We start from the raw sequence: 19,561 nt of genomic DNA on the forward strand, positions 1-19,561 counted from the left end.
TGTATGAGAAGCAATACGAAAATGTCTACAAAATCATTCAGCAAAGGTTTTCAAATCAAACTGTGAAAGAGAGAAAATGCTCCCCACAACCCATGTTCTCAGAAAACGTCAGAGCAGCTCCTCTCCCTCGGGTGCTGCAGCTTATCATTTTGGACACACAGAGGGAGGGCAGACCTGGATACCTCGTTCTCAGAGAGAGGGCAAACCCGAGGAGACGGCACAGAGGAAACCAGCGGCAAGGACTCATTGTTGAATAATTTATCAAAACATTTTATTTTCTTGAAACAACAATACAATTTAAGACAGGTCTGGCTCAGGATTTTCTTCCATATGAGTTATTTTTGAAAACAATAAGTGCAGCATAAAATCAAACAAAGTCAACAGGGAAAAAAAAGAGAGCATCATCACATTCTTGAAATAATATTAATAATGAGGACAGGACACAGGAAAAACAAAAAACCCTGACGCCATTAAAATGTCACATCCCTAAAAGTCTCGGCAAAAGAGTCAAGAAGTACAACTACGACTAATGCTCATCATAAAACCACTAATGCTTCACAAGATTATGAATTTCATACAATGGAAATAAAGTTAAAAAGATCTTTTATTTATCTGTGTGATACAGTACGAAGACATCATTCCATTTCTGTTTCCAGTAAACTGTGGAAATGGTTCTAAGCACCAACTGATTGGTTTGAGCTGTATCAGTAACCTATGTTCATACATCATCATATGCTGTTTAATGAGGGGGCATTGAGGCAAGGAGGGGGTCCAGCACCATGAAAATCTAACCACCCCCCCTGATTGCACTTCCCCTATCCACACTCTGTGATCGTACTACACTTTTCGAATACCTTGTAGCCCCTTATCGAGGGAAGTACCCACTGAAATGCAATAAATATATAAGAAAACAACCATGTACAGTATAAATAATGTCACAATGTACAATTTCTCTGTAATCCAAAAAATCAGAAGCCCACAACAAAAAGAGGTATAAAAGTGGGAAGAAACTCCCATTGCAGTTATTTCAACTGGAGTCAAACAGGATGTATAATAATATCGCAACAACAAAAACGAGTGACTGAGGTGGACAAATTTGACCACATACAAAGTAGATTTTTGATTGAGAACAAAACTACAGAAGTCTTCTAGTAAACCTGAAAACAGATACAGTATGTACATGAATTGGTGTGCACAGACTGACTGGGGAAGGGGGAAGGATCCTCAGCGATGTTGACGCTAGCGGGGGATTATTTTCGAACGGCTACACAACCTAAGCTGTGAATCCACTCCAGTGTGGTACGTGATGATTTTATGAGATGTAGGAAAAGGCTGGAACAGTATTTTGAAGAAGAGCTGGAACAATAACTCAGCTGATATGAGCTTATTGCGGTTATCGGTGAGTAATATTTGCAGGAGAGAAATGGTAAACAAGGGGCCGAGGTCATTTAGAAGTGGATTTCCTCAGCTTAGTTTGTATTTATGCTGCTCATAATTACCTATCCTTATCAAAATTGATTGTTTATGTTATTTATCTAAGGAAAAAAGATATGAATGTTTGATTTATTTTTGTCCCATTGTGACCGAAATTAAGCAAATGTCAAATATGAAAACCAGTCCCTACAGTAAATTAACAAATTAAACCGATAAGGAAAGAAACAATTAATCAAATTATATTTGTATTTTTCCTACTCACAAATTAGAATTAACTTCAGAGGACAAAAACCCTTCTAGGAGGGAAAATAAATTAAAAAAATTAAAAAATGATATTAAATCAAAGAGGAAATAACACTAATCAGGTTTGGATATATTAAGTTCAGACTATGTAGCATCAACAGAAGAAGAGATTTACTGTTGAAGGAATTCCTAAATACTGATGAAGAAAATGGACAGTTTAACTGTCACGTTGGTTAATGAGCTCGTCAGCCTGTTCAAGTGTAAATCCAGCGTTTTAAACCCAGTGGCAGTGAACGGAGCCGAGCATCACGGACCAATGTTTTGGGGCAGAACACAAACGCTGCATAACCGACCCCCTGCACAGCGTCCATGCACACCACGAATCGCATAAATTCATTCACAATTTACAATTACATATTTTCTCTGTCATCTACAAACAAGAACATAGCAACAAGAGAGGTATAAAACAGATTGTTTCCTCATTTCAAAAAATAAAAAAAAAACTTTCCAGCTTTCTGGGTGTATCATAGTAACAATACCAACAAAGTGTTAGCTTGATATGTGAAAAACAAAGAAAGAATAAAAAAATTCCAATTTTCCAACTAAGAATGAAACCATATTAGTCCACTGGTAAACCCGTATTTTAGAGAAACTGATGAAAGGTTTTGACTGGATTTATACTCACATAAAACCTTATTAGCGCACGTTTAAACGTCTAATTACCTCTCTTCTAAATAAAGTTCACAAGGCCAATGTGGTGTACTTCTAGGCTGGTAAAACTTTTAATTTTAAAGTAGCCAACAAGCACCTCGAAGAATAGCACCTCCTAAACCAGAGTTTACAGACAGGAGTTACAAATGTGGAGAGTTCACCTGAATAAAGAACAAAAAACAGGAACCAATACGAGGCCAAATGTGACAATCAGCTACTTCTCCTGTGAAGCGATTCCCCTGCTGGTACAATAGAATCACAGCAAATTCATGGACATATAGAATAACTAGATTGGTGTAAAAAAGTTCTACTGGATTTGCATAAAAGTACCTGAATTAATACACAGAACTGGCTACTTGACGCTTTTGAATCACAGCAGTGTCCGTTAAATATATCACCTGATTTTCAGTGTTAGCAGTGCTCACATTTGTTTTTTTTTCTTTCTTTTTGTTGTCCACGTCGGAAATGATTTTCATGAGAAGTACCAGTCTAGTCATTCTATTTAAAAAAAACACACGTCCAATCAGCAGCTGGTATGGGGAAGACAGTGAGCAGAGTTGGATTGGCTGAGTATCCATACCTTATTGTGTGATGTAAACAATACTGAGTAAACGTGATTGGCTGATTCAGTGTTTGCAGGAATAGATTGCCTTCGAAGACAACATTTGTGCTGCCATTAGAGTTTTGGTTATGGCTGAAAGACGCCGGGGAGGAGTCGTCACTTAGAAATGGGCGATGGAGCCTGAGGAGGAAGAGAAGAGGAAGAGATTGCGCTCAGCTGATCACACGGAAATTATGTGTGTTAATATGATTAGAGGCCAATTATTAGTTCTAACTATTTTAAAACACAATTGCACTCAGTACAGGCTACCCTACTAATCCTACAGACGATAATCTAGTTCTTATAGTAGAAATATAAAGAAAATAAGGGAGTGGTCTGGAGGAATCCAGTCTACTGATGAAACTAAGATCCTTACATTATTCCCCCTTAAAAATGTATAGAGAATATAAGAATATACATTGAATATTTTTTTTTGTTGAGAAGTTTCTATACATGTTACAATGTGGTGAAGTGATGTGTTAAACTGAACACTAAATTGTGAACGCATTGTGCGGAAATCACCTTTCACACATTCGAAATCTGCTCCAGAAACAGCAGGTAATCCAACAGAGTGAACATTTAATTTGCGTTAATGCCTATTGAAGTTTTATTTTGATTAATGCAAAACACACTCTCTCCTTTGTGGAGCTTATTAGATAGAAATTCATAGAAGCTCTGAAAAGATGCGATATAAATGTTTCTTGTAATAAAGGGGGTGCTGTCTTGGAAGTTAGTTTACTGATAAAGACCTAAGAGGGTCCCTTATTGCAGCCACAGTACAAATAAATCCTAAAGTAAACTTCAGCAACGAACAAATGCATCTATGTGTTTATAAAAATCAGATAAGGCAAGACTCATTTCTACATTGTACTGAAATGAACTGACGCAAACTTCCTGGCTGGTAGACTGGAAATCAATATCACATTTGACTGTAAGTCAGGTTGACGTGAATGTGTTGCAATTTAAACATATCTGTGTGATGACTGTGTGTGTGTGTGTCATGTCTTTTTTGCCTTATCTGAAGTGTTCACTGTTACTGCACTAGATAAGTGAGAGAGTGAGACTGACCAGAGTGAAGCTGTCGTAGGTTTTCATCAGCTCCTCCATTCGATACTGCTCCAGCACCACAACTCCTGCCAGAGACGGGGTCTTAGCTCGGGCGCAGTCCTCACAGTGCACCACGTAGGTCTTCTTACTGCTGCTGTCACTTGTCACGAAGAGCAGGTCAAACACCTCCACCTGCACATCAACACATTTGTGATGCATCGACACCACGTACAGAAACGCACAATTCCCTGTACTAGTACAGACAGCAGTCTCAACCTGCCTGTTGGGAATAGGCTGTTTGTTTGGCTAGTGGTAATGCTGGTTGCTCAATTTGGGGGAGGAGTGACTCACATCACACTCGTTGCAGTAGTATGGCGGCTCATCCTTCACGCGGCTCTGGTAAGAGATCTTCTTCCCTCCAACCACCAGCTGGTCTCTCAGAATCTGGATGTGCTTGATGGACTGCATCAGGCAGTGTCTGAGAGAGAGTGGAGAGTAAATATACACACGCACATACACACACCAATACGCACAGCGACACATCTTACTTGAGCATCTTGAATGTATCCTGATCGGTGATCTTGATGGTTCGAGCCACATTCCAGGAAACGTGGATCATGGGAACGATTGACTTAACCTTCTTCACCTTGTTCCACTCAAAGCGCTCCAGGGCGAGTTGATACTGGTATGCTGGGCGAGCAGAGAACACAAACAGTGATGAGGCTGAACATGGGCAGGGCATATAATACATATATATATATATAATATGAGACAAAGAGCAACAAATAAATATATAATTTCAAGCTACAGTTTCAAATGAGCTATTGCCCCTTGTCCTTACAGTTGAGTGGTCCCACATTCCAGGCGATGTTGTTGCACCAGCCCACGGCCTGGACCCAGTGCACAGTCCCTGCATTGATCCACACCAGGTCGCCCGGCCTCTGGATGAAGCGGTACACAGGGATGTTGGAGCTGTAGAGGTCCTCCAGCACTGGCCACCAGGATCCTGTGAGGTAATCTACCCCGTGCCTGAGGAGAAACAGGTGGCGGCGGTGCACGTTAGCATGCACACACTCGGAAGTTTACCACTGCATCGTTTGTTAAAGCCCCATCACTCACTTCTCACAGAATCTGTTGATATCTTCCCAGTAATGCTCGTGGACGGCAAACCACTCACAGTCACCAGGTCCGATGTTGATGTTGACGGAGCAGAAATTGTTGTTCTCTTGGTGACCTGGTGATAAATGCAAAGTTTAGGAATTCTAAAGTTTGAAAACAGGCCTGCTTATAAAATCTGAGGATTACTATATAGAAACTAGAGGTGGCAAAATAACACACATTCTGTAATCAAAGTAGAAATAAATTTGATCAAGTATACAAGTAACAGGTTTCCCTCTGAAGGCCATTTCTAACAGCTGTATCTGTCCAAAGATATAAATCAAAGAATATTTAACTTAAACCACTCATACTTAAGATAAAATACAATATACCTCAAACAGGTTAAAGCAAACAAATGATTTGTGAACATGAAGAATGACCCAGGATGAGATTTAAACAGTATTAAATTGAGTTTCTTAATGTGTATAAGGCAAGGTTACATCTGTTGTGCGTGATTGGCACTTCAAGGAATCGCCTCCTCTATGTTACTGTCCATTTAGAGTTGACATCTGTCTTGATGTTGGGAAGGCGGCATTCGATGATACAAAATAAAATAAAAAAAATTCCCCTCAAATGCCTTTAAACGAAATTAATGAGCCTGTTTTGAAAATGTAAGGGGTAGAGTAAAAAGTTAAAATCCTCAGAATATTAAATGCTGAAGTAAAGCACAGACACCTTAAAAAATGTATTCTTTGAAGTATTTGTACTTCGCATCTCCGCAAGATACACTCACCCGGGGTGCGGCTGCCCGGCACCTTCATGTAGAGCTGCACAGTGTTCATGCCCAGGATGGTGTTACCGACATGGCTGAGCATGTTGTGGCTGGACTCCACTCTCATGAAGGCCGGCAGCTTCAGCAGCTCCTGCAGCTGGGGCTTCCACCTTATTAAAGAAAAACACGAGGGACCACGTGAAACAACAATAGCCTGAGGGGGCTCGTGCTTGAGCGGGCAGATTTATCATAATCTCACCTTTTAGGGTCTGAGAGATCAATATTGGTCCCAAATTTAATGATCTTTCCAGCAGTTTTCTGGTCTGAACTGGGGGGGGGGGGGGGGGAACAAAGTCTCAGGTGGGTAACTTTCATACGGTAGAACAGTGAATTCAGCACACACAGACCACGGTTCGGTGCTAACCTGGGTGTGCTGGTGGGAGTTGAGGGGGGACCTCCTTTACTGTTGGCTAACATCAGGACAGCTTTTGCGGTGGCTGCTTCGTCCGAGCTCTGTGTTTGCTCTCCTTCGTCTTCATTCTCACTCTCCTTCTCCTCCTATAACACATCTGCAGGAGCTTAGCTGACAGGTTCACACCATGAACAGAGGCTTTGGTAAATGCTGCAAGTTTAGTTGTTTGCTTATTTTAGGGACAATGGCCATTAAACCTCTGTTTCTTTAGGTTAGGTTATGCAAGTGTCCATTTTATTGATTTAACTTTCAGATTTTGTAATGCTCTCTCTCAAAAAGAACAAAATAAATTGTTAATAATGCAAGAGCAGAGGATAAATATGAGAGCACGCGTGCACAGAAGCAGTGTGAGTGCGAGGAGAAGAGCTGAAACTGTAGCATAACCAAATTCAAGTGTGAAATTATAATATAATAATAAGGTATAATCATCAACATCATTTCAAAAATGTTACTGGATATTAAAAAACTAGTTTCACCAAAATACTTTCAGTATTAAAGACAATAAAGAATTAATTGTTTGACGTGAGGTTATAGGGATAGTTTACAGTAAAATTAAAATTCACTCATTAACGACTCAACACTCTGCCAATGGAGGGGTAGTGTTAGTGTGTGAAGTGTTTGAGTCCTCAAAACACTCCTGGGTTTTCAGGGGTAAACAGCGTTGCAGCCAGAAGTGTTGTGGAGTCGTGGAGTCAAACACTTCACCCACCCCTCCATCGGCTTCGTGGCGAGTAGACAATGAGTGCATTTTTATTTTGTGGTGAACCTACCCTTTAAATGCTCTTATCAACGCAAATTAGTCGACCACCTTTCGAGTCAATGCTACTTTTGCAAATATCTGTATTATTTTTCAATTCTCAATTTATTGAGATTATGGAACTGTGAAGTCAAAATTTCATGAAAATTGAGGAATACCAAAAATTCTTTTCAGTTACTTGTACATGCCTCTTAAGAGTTCTGTTCACAGCTGTGGTTTTAAATGTGAAGCACACTCTCCTGGTTTCAGATAAGTTATAAAACAAGCATGTGTGTGCATTAGTGTGCGATGAGGGAAAATGTCTACCTGCAAGCTCTCCTGGAAGCTGGAGGCCTGGTACTGGGCGTATTTGGCGATGGTGGTGTGTGAGCGGCTGCTTTCGCAGGGCCACGTCTGCGCCGAGCCGCTGGTATCCCAGTTCTCATCAGCGGGCTGCTGCACCTGAGTCCTCACCTCCACTGCATGTTCTGCATTGGCCTCCACCAGGGATTTGGTGGAGAAAAGACCAAGGTCTACAAGAAGGAGTGAACAAGAGATGAGACAAATTCATTCAAAGCAGCAATCTCTTGATACGGCCTCCCAGTAGCCCTGTCAATGTCGAGGTTAAGCAAATGTTGTCTGAATTCAAATATGGATCATAAAGTGAAGTGTTCTGTGTTCGTGACATGAGACTGGTTTAAAGATACAGCAGCAGTGCTCAGAACCAGCCTCTGGCACTTTTAGGCAAGTCTCTAAAATCTTTATTTACAGAAGGAATGATGTAGCGTCCACATCAAACAGTGCGGAGAAAGTGTTGTCCAAAGAGCCCACATGTTCTCTGTTATAGAAATATCAAATGTCTAGAACATCTACCACTGCACATCTAAAAATAAGGATATACTGTATTCTGTATTTATTTGTGCTTTAAGAAGAAGCCCTGTTTTCACCAGACAATAAACCACGGATCCTAACTAATAGTGACGCTTTACTTATCAACTCATTCAGGGTGAATGGAGTTTGATAAATCCTGCTGGGCTAAATAGAGTAATTGGAGTGCAGTGAATTGGCTGAGATGAGTGTGGTGGATAAACTTACTAAGGCGGAGGGAGCCGGCAAGGCCTCTGATGACAGTGACAGCATTTTTGGGGTCAGTGCAGAACTGAAGCAGAACTGGAGAGAAGGCGTCCCTCTTGCTCTCCAACTGCAAACACGACACAGGGAACGCAGCAAAAAAGAATCAATGTATGTCTCTTAAACACAGTTGAAAATTAATAACATATAGATGTGATGAAACAAGATTTGATAAGGCACTTCTCTCTGCTGCTATCGGTTCATGATTCGCATTTAAGTGAATTCTTATCATTATGATTGTTAAAATAGCTGGTATTCATAAACAATAAGCATCTGACACTTTGCTTGCAGCTCTGCTGAGTTTTCAAACTGTAACTGTGTGTAAAACTGTGTTTAGTCATGAGCAAAACAATTAAACAATTAAAATGTTGGGGCTAAATTAAGAGGTCTAAAGATAGAACTGAAGGGAGGCATAAATGCCTGTACCTATTTGTATGGAAATCAATCAGCTAGTTCTCAGTCTGAATCCCAAATGTTAATTCAAAGAATCTCTATCTCTCTGTCTGTTTATCTGTGGCTCACCTAGCTCGAGAACCGCTCATCATATTTGCTCCACACTTGGCATGTTTATTATAACAAGTTTGGTGCAATGTGGACATGTGATGCGTTCGATATGAATCAACAACAAGCCACCAGATCTGTGTCGTAGCGGCGGCTAGGACTCACCAACGTACTGAGTTGAGCTTCACCAAACTCTGAATTAACAGGTGAACAGCAGTGGTGACGCAGCGTCAGAGTCCTGCAGCCGATCTTTACTTATTGCTGCTCACTAGATCGCATTTACAGTTTCAGAAAGAAAGCTGAAACCAGCATCGCCACAAGCCAAGCAAACAGGTTTAGAAACAGGCACTGCGCTAGTGCTCGCATCCCTCATGGTTAAAAGTAAGAATTTGGAGGTCAATATTTAATGAAGTCAGGCTGGGCTACTTTGTATGGACTCACGTAGATACTTGGTGTCGGAGGGTTGAGCTTTTCTCGAGGAATGGGAGTCTTGACGGAGATGTCGGGTTTAACGGAAAATGAGGAAAGCAGGTACGACTCCCTGAACTTCCCCTTCACCCTCGTCCCCCTACAAAAAGACAACAGGGCAATAAAATACATCAATCAGCAAGACACGTACCTCTGGAATTTCCCATCACAATCCCCGCTAGGCGAGGAGCCTCTCTTTTTCCCGAGCACTTACTTGCAGGACCTGATCACTTCTGTTGCCGTGTTGTCGATGTTGATCTTGGAAAGTGGGACCCTCTGCTCCTCCACCTCTGATATGTTGAACGTGTGTCTTCCGGCGCTCTCCACTTTGAACAGCAGGATCTTCAGCTCCTTACACAAGCCCATGGACAGCGCTTTCAGTTTCAGTGGATCGACTGGCGCTAAGGAGCGGGGGGGTTTGCTCGCCGGTGTTGAGACACACAGTTTGGACGGGTTGATTGTTAAAGTTGACGCTGGGTTTGGAGCTTTCGATTCTGGGTTTCTAGCTGCGGACGGTTTCTTGTTTTCTAACTCAGTGATCACTTCCTTCTTCTCCTCTCTTTCTACCTTGACCTCAGCGTCCCCAGTGTCGTCTTTCTCTCTCCGGATGTCCTTGCCACGTGGCGATTGATTTTCCTGAGAAATCTGGCCTATCCTACTATCTTTGAGAGCTCTGGTAGAACTTTTGGAGATGGCTCTCTCCGAGGATGAAACACCCCTCTCTTCTGAATCCTTAACTTCATTTACTTTGTTTTTTGGACAGATGACACTGCTTTCCTTTGTCTTAATCTTAATCTTGATCTCTTCTTCCCTTCCTCCGTCCTTATCCTTTTGTTTTCTTTTTCTCCCTGCACATCTGTGTCCGGGCTCTGTGCTGTGTCCTCTCTCTTCCTTGGTGGAAACAGTGAGGAGGCTGGTGAGAGAGGCTGTATCTGTGGTGGTCACTCTCAGCTCTGCACTCAGTGACCCGTCGAGAAGAGATGAGTCAATTCTCTCAGGGAGGATCTCGGAATCTTTACCTTCTTGTTTTACTTTCACAGTCTGAGGCTCCTTCACTGGGGCGTCGGCGACAGGTTCAGTTCTCGGCTCTGTCGGACTGTGGGATTTCCCGAGCGAGTCTGAGGTATTGTGAGTCGGTGATTTAATATGAGCAGGTTTGGAGGACGCTGTGGGATCGGACTTGGGGGAGAAATCGTGATGCTCCTGGCAGTGTATATCTGGCCCAAGTTCCAGAGAAGAGGAGTACTTCACCCCTCCGGCAGTGCTGTCTGGAGGGCCACCAAATGGGCCGCCTCGACACGAGACCCTCCGGCCTCCGAGGAAGGTGGCCAGGCTCTTGAAGACGTCGTCCAGCCCTGCTTTGTGGTGGCAGAGCTCACGGAGAAGAGAGCCAGATGTCTCCCCACCGCTGTCCACGTCTGCTTTTGATTGTTCCTCGGCAACTTGAACGGTGGAACAAGGCGGATCACAGTATTCAGACCTGTCGCTGCTGTCAGCTCGTAAACTTTCGGAAGGCTCCTTTTCCGTATCGTCCGAGCTGTCGTTGTCCAAAGGGTGGGGGGAGCACTGAGTAGGGCTGGGCTGGAGGACAGGTCGACTTATCACACCCTTCCCTAACTCGTCCTCATCCTCTTCCAGACTCGACACTGGAGAGCCCTGCCAGCTCAGAACAGGAGGAGTGTTCGCTAGGTTGTCTCCTATTTCCCTCACCCCCACGGGCTGGAGGTCTGGGGCATTGAGAGCACCTCCCTGCTCTGCGCTCACGGAACATGCTGCACTGAGAGGTGCTAAGGCTTTAAACAAAAGTGAAGGGAGAGTATCGTCTGGCTTTCCTCTCGGTCTGCCGTCTGACTGCGATGAGACAGTGGTGGTTTTCCTGCTGGTCTGTTTGGCGCTTGTTTTCCTTGGGGATGTCATTGGTAGATTTTGGACAGGGTTTTTCTGGGGACCGCTGCTCTTTTTGGACATTTTGTGGTTTCGAGATTTTGAGGGCAGCTGTTGTGAAGTGCATTCAGGATGAGGAGTATTTGCAAATGGCCTGTGTGTCCCCTCCGCTCGTTCACTCCTCGCCCTGTGCTTGTGTTTGGGTGTGGACTGGCTTTGACTCTCTGGGGTCGGGGTCTCCATCCTACTCACTTTGTCCTCTGCTGAGGCAGAGATGGAGGTGGACATCTCCCTCTTCCTGATTTTCATGCCTAACTTTCCCTCCATTGTGACTGCTTTATCTCTTTTCCTTTTTCGCTCGCCCGGCCTTTTCTCCTCTTTTTTCTTCCGCCGTTTTCTTTCATCGCCTTTTCTGCTTGTCTTCAGAATATCCCCCTTTTTCTCTTTCTTCCCCAGCTTCTCTTTTTGTTTGCACTCAGGTTTTGCGTGTGGCTCCAGCTCCTTGTCAAGCTTGCTGGCTCTCGATCTGCTGTGGGGGAGCTGTCGTGAGCAGAGCGGCTGGGAACTCTTTCTGTACTTGACGTCCGAAAACCTGGTCTGGTCATGTGAGGGGGGGCTTCTGTGGAGTCGCTGCTCTCCACTGAGGCCGGGACTACACTGACGAATGATCGCAGGATCTTTTCTGCCGATGGGCGCTGTGTATGAAGAGGGACTGGAGAGAGCACATGGACTGCTGGCAGTGGACCCTCCGTCTTTAGGGCTGCAGAGGAGGGATGAATAAGGGGAGTCTGCACCAGAAGAATGGGCGAGGGCTGGATCCCTTAAAATGCTTCTTTGATGAGTACGTTGAGGTTCCTGCAGAGTTAATATTATATCCATTAGGACTGTGGTTCAGGTAAACATCTCTCCATAGGCCATATTGACACAGTGGATATTTTCCTCTGACATTGTGAGGAGCTGTGATCCAGGATTATAAACCATATAAACTCAGAGTGTTTTGATTTCACTGCTTCCCAACTGATCAGCTACTGGATAATGGATAGTTAATATCCGTTAGGACATAAGAGCATGTTTCAGGGTCGAAGGACACATTTGATATCTCATCAGCTGCCATTGGACAACAGCTAGCGTTTAACCACTTCCTAGCCATGAGGGCTTTTTAATGCTGAAATATCAACGCACATCTTGGACACAGTTATTTAAGACTGTAAGTAAAATGTATGCAAGCAAGTCAGCAAGTTAACATTAAGTGCAACTGTGTCTTTTGACCTGGCCTCAGAAATATTCAGGTTAAATCAGTAGCGTTATGTCACATTCTGCTCACTGGAAAATATTTCTGTGTAATGTTCACACTGTTTATATCAACAGTTTGTTTCAGGCCCCGTAGCATTGGATTGAGATTGAGCATCTAGCGTTAGATTACAAGCTTGATTCCAGTGCATTTTACTTCCGGGGCTTAAATAACTGTGTCCCAGAGGTGCATCGATATATTTTAGGATGAAGAATTGGCGTTCCCTTTGTATGAAATAATATCCCTCAGGATTTTCATCTTTTCATTGCCTGATCAGTTAGGGACCTGTGAAATTAAAACAGTTTGTTAGATTCTCTGTGTTTAAAAGACTGATGAACCAGGATCACAGCGGTACAACATCATTCTGTTCTACTGATGTCAGAGGAAAATGGCTACTGAATCTGTTATGTTAAATCATAATGTTATGTTGACATTAATATCTTCTAGATAAAAATAGAATAGAACATTTTGAAACTCAAAAACATTGATTCAGATGTAAAATAAAGCCCATGCTGAAGGCTAATTGAAAACTGTGTTCCTGCTGTTTCGGTGTTTATTTCTCACTGTGCTTTGTTTGTGGTGATGGCTCCGTGAGTCCTCTGGAGGGTGAAGCGGCAGGTTGTGCTGTGGAGCTCTGGGATGGCCTGTGTGCCGTTGGTAGTGGTAATGATGGTTTTGGTGGCTGTAAGGCACACGGGTGTGGTCTGCTGGTGAAGACAGGATTTTCCGCTCGACCTTCCCTCTGCTTCCGTGATGTGGCGGTCTGCTGCCACAACTCTGGTTTGGAGCTGCCGGGTTACTGCTACTGAAGCCATGTCCACCAGCTCGAAGTTTAGAGGTTTCCTGGATGGTAGAAATCAAACATCATCCACATGTCTGCTCATCTGATATTTTGAAGCAGTCATCCATAGATGATAGAACCGACCTGTTGCTGTGTTGCTGAGGTCCTGTGGTCAGAGTGGTGGAATGGACCCGCCCTGTCGCTGAGGGGCTTCCAGTCATCTTGGTGACGGTGGTGGTGGCGAGGCGGTGAGGGGGCCAGTAAAGGTAGATGTCTAGATCCAGGATGAGGTGACTGAGCAGAGAAGCACAGGTATCCTGTAATACTAGCCGGGGTTATACCAACGGGTGGTGCTGTTGCACAGAAATAAAATGTCATGTTGTCTTACTAAGTCAAGAAACTTTACCTGATCAGGACCAGAGTCCCTCCTCCTCTTAGCAGGACACTCTACCCTTGTTGATAAAGGGTGAGGCGGGGATGGACTGTGCTGGTGTAATTGGTCTCGCCGCTGATGGTGGGCTGGTCGTTTCCAGGGCCCCGGTCTGTTGTTCATCATCCTGCCTGGGGAGCTCCTGCGACAGTCTGAGGGGGCCCATCTCTCTGGCGGAGCCTGGAGCTCTCTGTTGTTGCGATGAAGGCGAGGAGCCCCATGCTAACATACAACCACAATCAGAAAGTCAGAAAATTCAAACGATGATATGCTCGAAGCTCCAACAGCGATTTCAAGACCTTTGAAGACAATATCGTTCCTGATCAGCAGGGCTCACCTCAGAGTTGCCGACGTTGTTGTCCCAGGTTGCGTAGCGCTCTCCGGCTGCGGTTGGATAACCGTTGTTGTTTTCAGCTCGGTTGTGGAATGAGCGCGAGGAGTTGTGTTGCCAGTTCTGGGCCTCAAACGGCGGATCTTTACCCTCCCATACACGTGGATGCTGTCTGTGCCCCTTTGAGATACCTTTGTCCTGACCATGGTTGACTATTCTCTCCCCCCTATGAGGAACACCAAACAAACTTAGCAGCAAGTACTTACAATAATGGTGCCACAGCACAAATGGAGCTTCATACATCACGGGAATGTGTCTATCAAGTTTGGTACTGCTCTGTTGCTCTAATGGCTCAAGGGAAGATGGCTTTTCAAAAGCTGCACGAGCCATCCAAGTTTTAATGTCATATGTAATTTAAATACATAACTTGAAAAATGTGTGAAAGATTATAAAAAACTATTGTGAATTAATTGTTTCACTCACCTGTTATAGAGACGACTTGATGGTGGATGATGTGATTGATTGCGCCCTTCTTGGCATCTGTAATGTTGAAAGTTCATGTGATGATGTCACAAATCTGAGAGCCTTCTTGCTACGAATCGGGCAACAAGTCCAACTTGCTTCCTGACTGTTGATTTCCTTTTTGTGCTCTTTCTTTGAATCTCTGACTCAAGTGTAACTCGGTGGTGACGTGGCGCCCCGATCATTTCTTTAACGGTAGCTCTCATGAAACCGTGATGACATCAAACTGTGAAGGAGAAATCTCCGACTGACTCGATTGTCTCAACAACCGCTCACCAAAATGAGTTTGCGTGTGTATTTCCAAGGGACAGAGGAAGCACAGTGTCGACTTGTTGAGGTTTCTCTATGAATGGCTCTTGAGAGAGACTGTAAACGGCTCTTATCCCTACTATAGTAACCACACTTTCTTTTCAACTGAGACAAAACCGAATAAACCTCTTTGACCACAGAGAATTAGCATACTCAATGTGACTCGACTGAAGTTTTTAAATGATACTTGAAATTACTTTATTTCCTCTACTTTAAATAAAATATAAAATGTACATTATACAAGTATATTCTATATTTGATTCTAATTAAACATTTAACTGACGTATAGCGCATGTACATGTTAGAGTTATGTGCAAAGTTTTTTCCCAAAATGTAAAATAATTTAGAGTTCAGAGTTTAGTGTCTCTTTGAGAGTCACAACTGTTTATATTCCCAAAAGCCACAACCTGACACACATACTTTGCAGTTAGCAGAATGGTTAAAGCCTCCACCTGCTGCCAGAGAAATGTCACGTTGAGGTTTTTCTCTCAGCTGCAGTTTGAAAGACGTTATGGTTACGTTCACCACACTCGTGCTTGTTTAAACTGCACAGACGGGTTCCCGCTCACTGCTGCAGCTGAAGTAAGAGCTCATCACATTTTCACTCAATCAGCCGGGAACATGAAGTGGTGCTTATCTTACATCAACCCAGACAACAAAGGCTGGAGTCCCCCCTGCTGAAATGACCCTCGCTGGGGCAGTTCGTCCTCACTTTCACTGAGCTTAATTTGTTTTCAGGAAGGCTTCAGCCATTTTCTCCCCCCAAGTGAAGTTTACTGTCGTCTTATAGTCAGTTTTAGCTGATCTTCACAACATAAGAACAAAATCCATGATCAGTAAAGAAACATAAAATACAAAAGAGGCTATTTTAAGTGCATCTGAAACATATTTGTGCCCCATGTGAATGGGCTGCTGTACTTTCAGAAATAAGAGGTGACACTCTGTGGAAAAAAACACTTGAACATGTGTTGATGTTGCTGCTGACTGACCTGTTTGTGTGGCTCCAGAGGTGAGTGTTCACTGGAGCCCATTGTCCTCTGTTAGGACCTCCAGCTGGATAGGAGTCCCATGTGTTACGGCCAGAGTACAGCTCTGCCTGGTGATACATGCAGCCTGAAACACAGACGTGGGTTACATGTGTATGATGCTGTGTTTTTAATAGATTAACAGATACAATCTCATCCATAGTGAGTCTGAGAAGTAGTTAATCTTGTGTAATTCTTACACTTACACAATGTGTGGTAACACTAATTAAGCAGTAGTTTTAGTTTCTGAATAAAAACTCTTTAACTCGCTGACTTATTCTATAAGGGAAAAAAGCCTTTAAGTGGAGGAATCCCTTATTACTTAGAGAAAAACACTTCAGTATATATTACAGTGTCAGATGAACAGTACAGTGAAACACAACATGGTGAAACTCATGCAGGCTTATAACATATATTACTATGTCAGTAGTGAAAAACAATTATCTATGCACATCTTCATTTCTGTGATACTGTAAAGAACTATTTAGGTGCACATAGTGTATGTTTGCATTTAAATAAACAGACACACATACACACACACACACACACACGTGCACAAAGACAGACGGACATGTTGTGTAGTTACCAGTCTTGGTCTGTGTTTGGGAGGCCCTCCACTTTTCACACCTGAGAGCAAAATCAAGCCTGTGGACAAGACACATGGTTGAGAGATATATTCTGTCCATGACTAGAGCGAGAGAGGGAGAGAGAGAGAGAGAGAGAGAGAGAGAGAGAGAGAGAGAGAGATGAACATGAGCTGTAATTAAAACATGTCTTCACGATAACTTCTTTTGTTCTGGCTTTCATCCTAGTCGTCCTGTGATTGACATCAGCACCAAAGTGTCACTTATTTGTGTATCTATATAGAAAATTCGATTTTCCTGGTGCTGTTTATTCCGCTGCACTGTATCTGCTCCGAGGTCCTATCATCAGTCAGCCAGAGCTGCATTGTGCATTTAGTCTCTCTCTAATCCCCGTTTCCCAGCAGCCACCACAGCCAGTGGCCATTCAGTGACGAAAACACATGGCAGGAAAGACGAGGGACTGAGGCAACCTCCCTTTAACAAGAAAGAAGAAGAAATCAGGGAGGGCTCCTATAGAATTGATCTCTCCACATGAGCCCTGATTTCTCCGTGCTCGGAGAGAGTCGGTTTTTCAAATCAACGCTGAAGCTCCATCTTCTCCATGTTGATTCCTTTTTACTGGCTTCCAGTAAAGAAACTTCAGGTCAGGCTGATTGAGTCCCTGAGAAATGTTGTTTTGTTCCCACTATAGTTTTCATTTTTATTTATCTTCCCTTTGTTGAAAACAGAATTGTCTCTTCAACCTCTCCAGTCTCTTTCTGTCTCTAATGCTGCTGCCAAACACTTCAGCAGCGAGATTGAGATCAGTGTTGCTTGCTGAATTGAGCCCTGCTGCACTATGATAGGCTGCACCTCTACATGCTTTTTTTGACCACTTCAACCTGATGCAAGTTTTTTCATTCACTCTGCAAATTAATTCCATAAAGGCAGAACTTATAGTTGTGCATCAATAACCTCTGTGTGAGTGAATGAGCCACATGTAAGTAAGCAGCCTCCGTGAGCATCCATCTCCCACCAGTTGCTAGAGCAACTGAAGCCAGACAGTTCTTACTGGCGTGGCTTTGGGCTCTTTGGAGTCAGCTGCATGGAGATTTATATTTAGAGCAGGAAGAAGACATGACATCCTGCATGTACATGCAATGTTCACTACTACGTAGGGTCAAGTGAAAGTAGGACTCTCCCCTCACATAGAGCACAGGTTTAATCTTACAATACAATCTGCATCATTACCTCTGCCAAGGAGGTTCGGTTTTCTCCCATCAGTTTGCTTCTGGGTTGTATGTTTCTTTGTTTCTTTTAAAGCAACATTATGCAAAAAATTATTCGGCAGATCGCCATGGAAATTGGTAGAAAGATGCAATATGGGTCAGAGAAGGTTCCATTGAATTTTTATGCTGATCCAGAACAGGATTTTTCTTGATTTAAAATGCACCAGATGGGTCAAAAGCAGAGGTTAAATTTCCCTACCTGCATGAGTGTGCCTGTGCATGTCTGTGCATGTGTTTGGGACAAATAAATGCATCTTAATCTTAATTTTTGCTTTCTTTGCTCGGAACCTGGTTGGATACATTTATTCTTCCCTGTTTGGATTTGTGTCCCAAAATGGCAGCTTATGCTTCTATCACATCACTGTCAATCATCTGCTGTGTGACAGTCACTGTCATTTAATCCATGCAATCAAAAAAGGGTTAGGGTTTCCTCAATTTGTGCACTATTCCTTTTTTTCTTTTTGCAAACCCAAGAAAGGACACACCTCACCATGCTTTAACCCAGAGCTCTGTAGCACTGAGGGACATCACACACACACCATCTGATGCAGACCCTCCCTGTTGCACACACACACTTTTGTTCGACTGCACCACAGGGGAGCTGTCAGTCACCAGCAGCTTACATCTCACTCTATACACAGCAATGGCTCAGATGCTCCAATGTTTAACCCGTCTGTGAAGGGGTCATTTGCAACATCTGGAATTCAGCGGAGAGGTACGATGATGTCATGTGCATGAGGGTTTCTGCTGTTTCGGTTTCTGCGGGCTTCTTTGTGTCTCTCCCTCACAGTGAGATAGAAATGTGCAGAACAAACAGTGCAGAGTTGTGATGTAAAGCAGCATGAGGGCACTTTTCAAAGATACCACAGTTCTGTTTCTGGCTTGCATACCAATACGTGTGTGGGTGTGTGGTCTGGGTATTACTTATGTTTGGAAAGTCATAGTTTGGGGACTTGTCTTCTTAATTGGGACACAAATCAAGTCCCCATAATCAATCAATTTTAAGGTAAAGACATGTTTTAATGTAATGTCCTCTGAAGTCATAGACACTTCAGCGGATATTTCATATTATGTGTGTTTGTGTGTGTGTGTGTGAGTGTTTGTATGTCTGTGTGTGTTTAACCGTTCTTACCTTGCAGTGAGAGCTGCGAGTGTGTATGTGTGTTGTGGGGGAGTCAGACTCTCTGGGCCAAATTCAACAATGTGTCAGTCAGGAATAGAAAAGACAGCAGACCCGCGCAATCTCCGATCCCTTTAAATAGACATTCTCATCCTCCGCTCGCTGGCAAACACACACAGACAGACACACGCACAGTGGAGAGAGAAAGAGTGAGGAAATACCAGTTATTTGATGCACACGTGAGCAAGACTCAAAGGTTGCATTGTTTCAAATTCACGACTGTATCCTTTCCTCCATCCCTCAGGTACCACTGCCACTCTCCTCCTTTTCTGTGCTCGCCTCTTGTTCCGTAGAAGCTGTACTAATGCTTTTCGGACCCTTTCTGGACAAAGACAGACAATGTAATGAGATGTAAGGCAGAAGGGAGAGGGAGGATTGGCCAGCAGCCTTTGACATTAGCTTTCTTTTCCTTCCCTCCCCATGGCCCAGCCGCATCACCTTTGCTATCTGCACTACTTTTCTTTTATGATACCCAATTCACCAGCATCCTTCCCTCCTTTCTCTTTCAGGCTGTGTGTGTGTGTGTGTGTGTGTGTGTGTGTGTGTGTGTGTGTGTGTGTGTATGTGTGTGTGTGTGTGTGTGTGTGTGCGTGTGTGTGTGTGTGCATGGCTCTGACTCTGCCTCACCCTCCCTTTTCTCTGCACGCTGTGTCCTTGTATCCCTGGCAACCGATGATATCATTTAGTCCAGAGCTGGGAGCAAGGCCTCCAGTGAGGAGGGGAGTGTTTGCATCTATGTGTG

General features: G+C 43.5%; 2 protein-coding genes across 4 annotated transcripts in view; one reads left to right on the top strand and one right to left on the bottom strand.

Moving 5' to 3' along the window:
• Positions 1-19,561, bottom strand: part of kdm6bb (lysine (K)-specific demethylase 6B, b) — a 21,417-nt gene continuing 1,856 nt past the window's right edge. Inside the window, exons 2-21 of one of the 3 annotated variants that reach the window (XM_062406746.1) lie at positions 16,374-16,432; positions 15,752-15,875; positions 14,415-14,471; positions 13,938-14,157; positions 13,577-13,822; positions 13,315-13,464; positions 12,954-13,232; positions 9,429-11,953; positions 9,188-9,314; positions 8,210-8,315; positions 7,442-7,647; positions 6,331-6,464; positions 6,166-6,234; positions 5,928-6,076; positions 5,156-5,270; positions 4,878-5,065; positions 4,585-4,726; positions 4,388-4,514; positions 4,058-4,228; positions 1-3,130 (exon numbers count right to left, since the gene is read on the bottom strand). In XM_062406746.1, coding sequence (XP_062262730.1) covers positions 3,107-3,130; positions 4,058-4,228; positions 4,388-4,514; positions 4,585-4,726; positions 4,878-5,065; positions 5,156-5,270; positions 5,928-6,076; positions 6,166-6,234; positions 6,331-6,464; positions 7,442-7,647; positions 8,210-8,315; positions 9,188-9,314; positions 9,429-11,953; positions 12,954-13,232; positions 13,315-13,464; positions 13,577-13,822; positions 13,938-14,157; positions 14,415-14,471; positions 15,752-15,870 — 5,154 coding nt within the window. In that variant the 5' untranslated portion in view covers positions 15,871-15,875; positions 16,374-16,432 and the 3' untranslated portion in view covers positions 1-3,106. Of the gene's footprint in view, positions 3,131-4,057; positions 4,229-4,387; positions 4,515-4,584; positions 4,727-4,877; positions 5,066-5,155; positions 5,271-5,634; positions 6,077-6,165; positions 6,235-6,330; positions 6,476-7,441; positions 7,648-8,209; positions 8,316-9,187; positions 9,315-9,428; positions 11,954-12,953; positions 13,233-13,314; positions 13,465-13,576; positions 13,823-13,937; positions 14,158-14,414; positions 14,472-15,751; positions 15,876-16,373; positions 16,433-19,561 lie in introns of those variants that run through there. The other 2 variants (XR_009924260.1, XR_009924261.1) reach the window with 2 other exon arrangements.
• LOC133969984 (endonuclease domain-containing 1 protein) overlaps positions 18,231-19,561 on the top strand; it is an 11,176-nt gene continuing 9,845 nt past the window's right edge. The window contains exon 1 of the mRNA XM_062406749.1: positions 18,231-18,354. Within this exon, the coding sequence (XP_062262733.1) occupies positions 18,300-18,354 (55 nt within the window). The 5' untranslated portion in view covers positions 18,231-18,299. The remainder of the gene's footprint in view (positions 18,355-19,561) is intronic.

This window comes from Platichthys flesus, chromosome 15, assembly GCF_949316205.1.
Source record: "Platichthys flesus chromosome 15, fPlaFle2.1, whole genome shotgun sequence".
NCBI lineage: Eukaryota > Metazoa > Chordata > Actinopteri > Pleuronectiformes > Pleuronectidae > Platichthys > Platichthys flesus.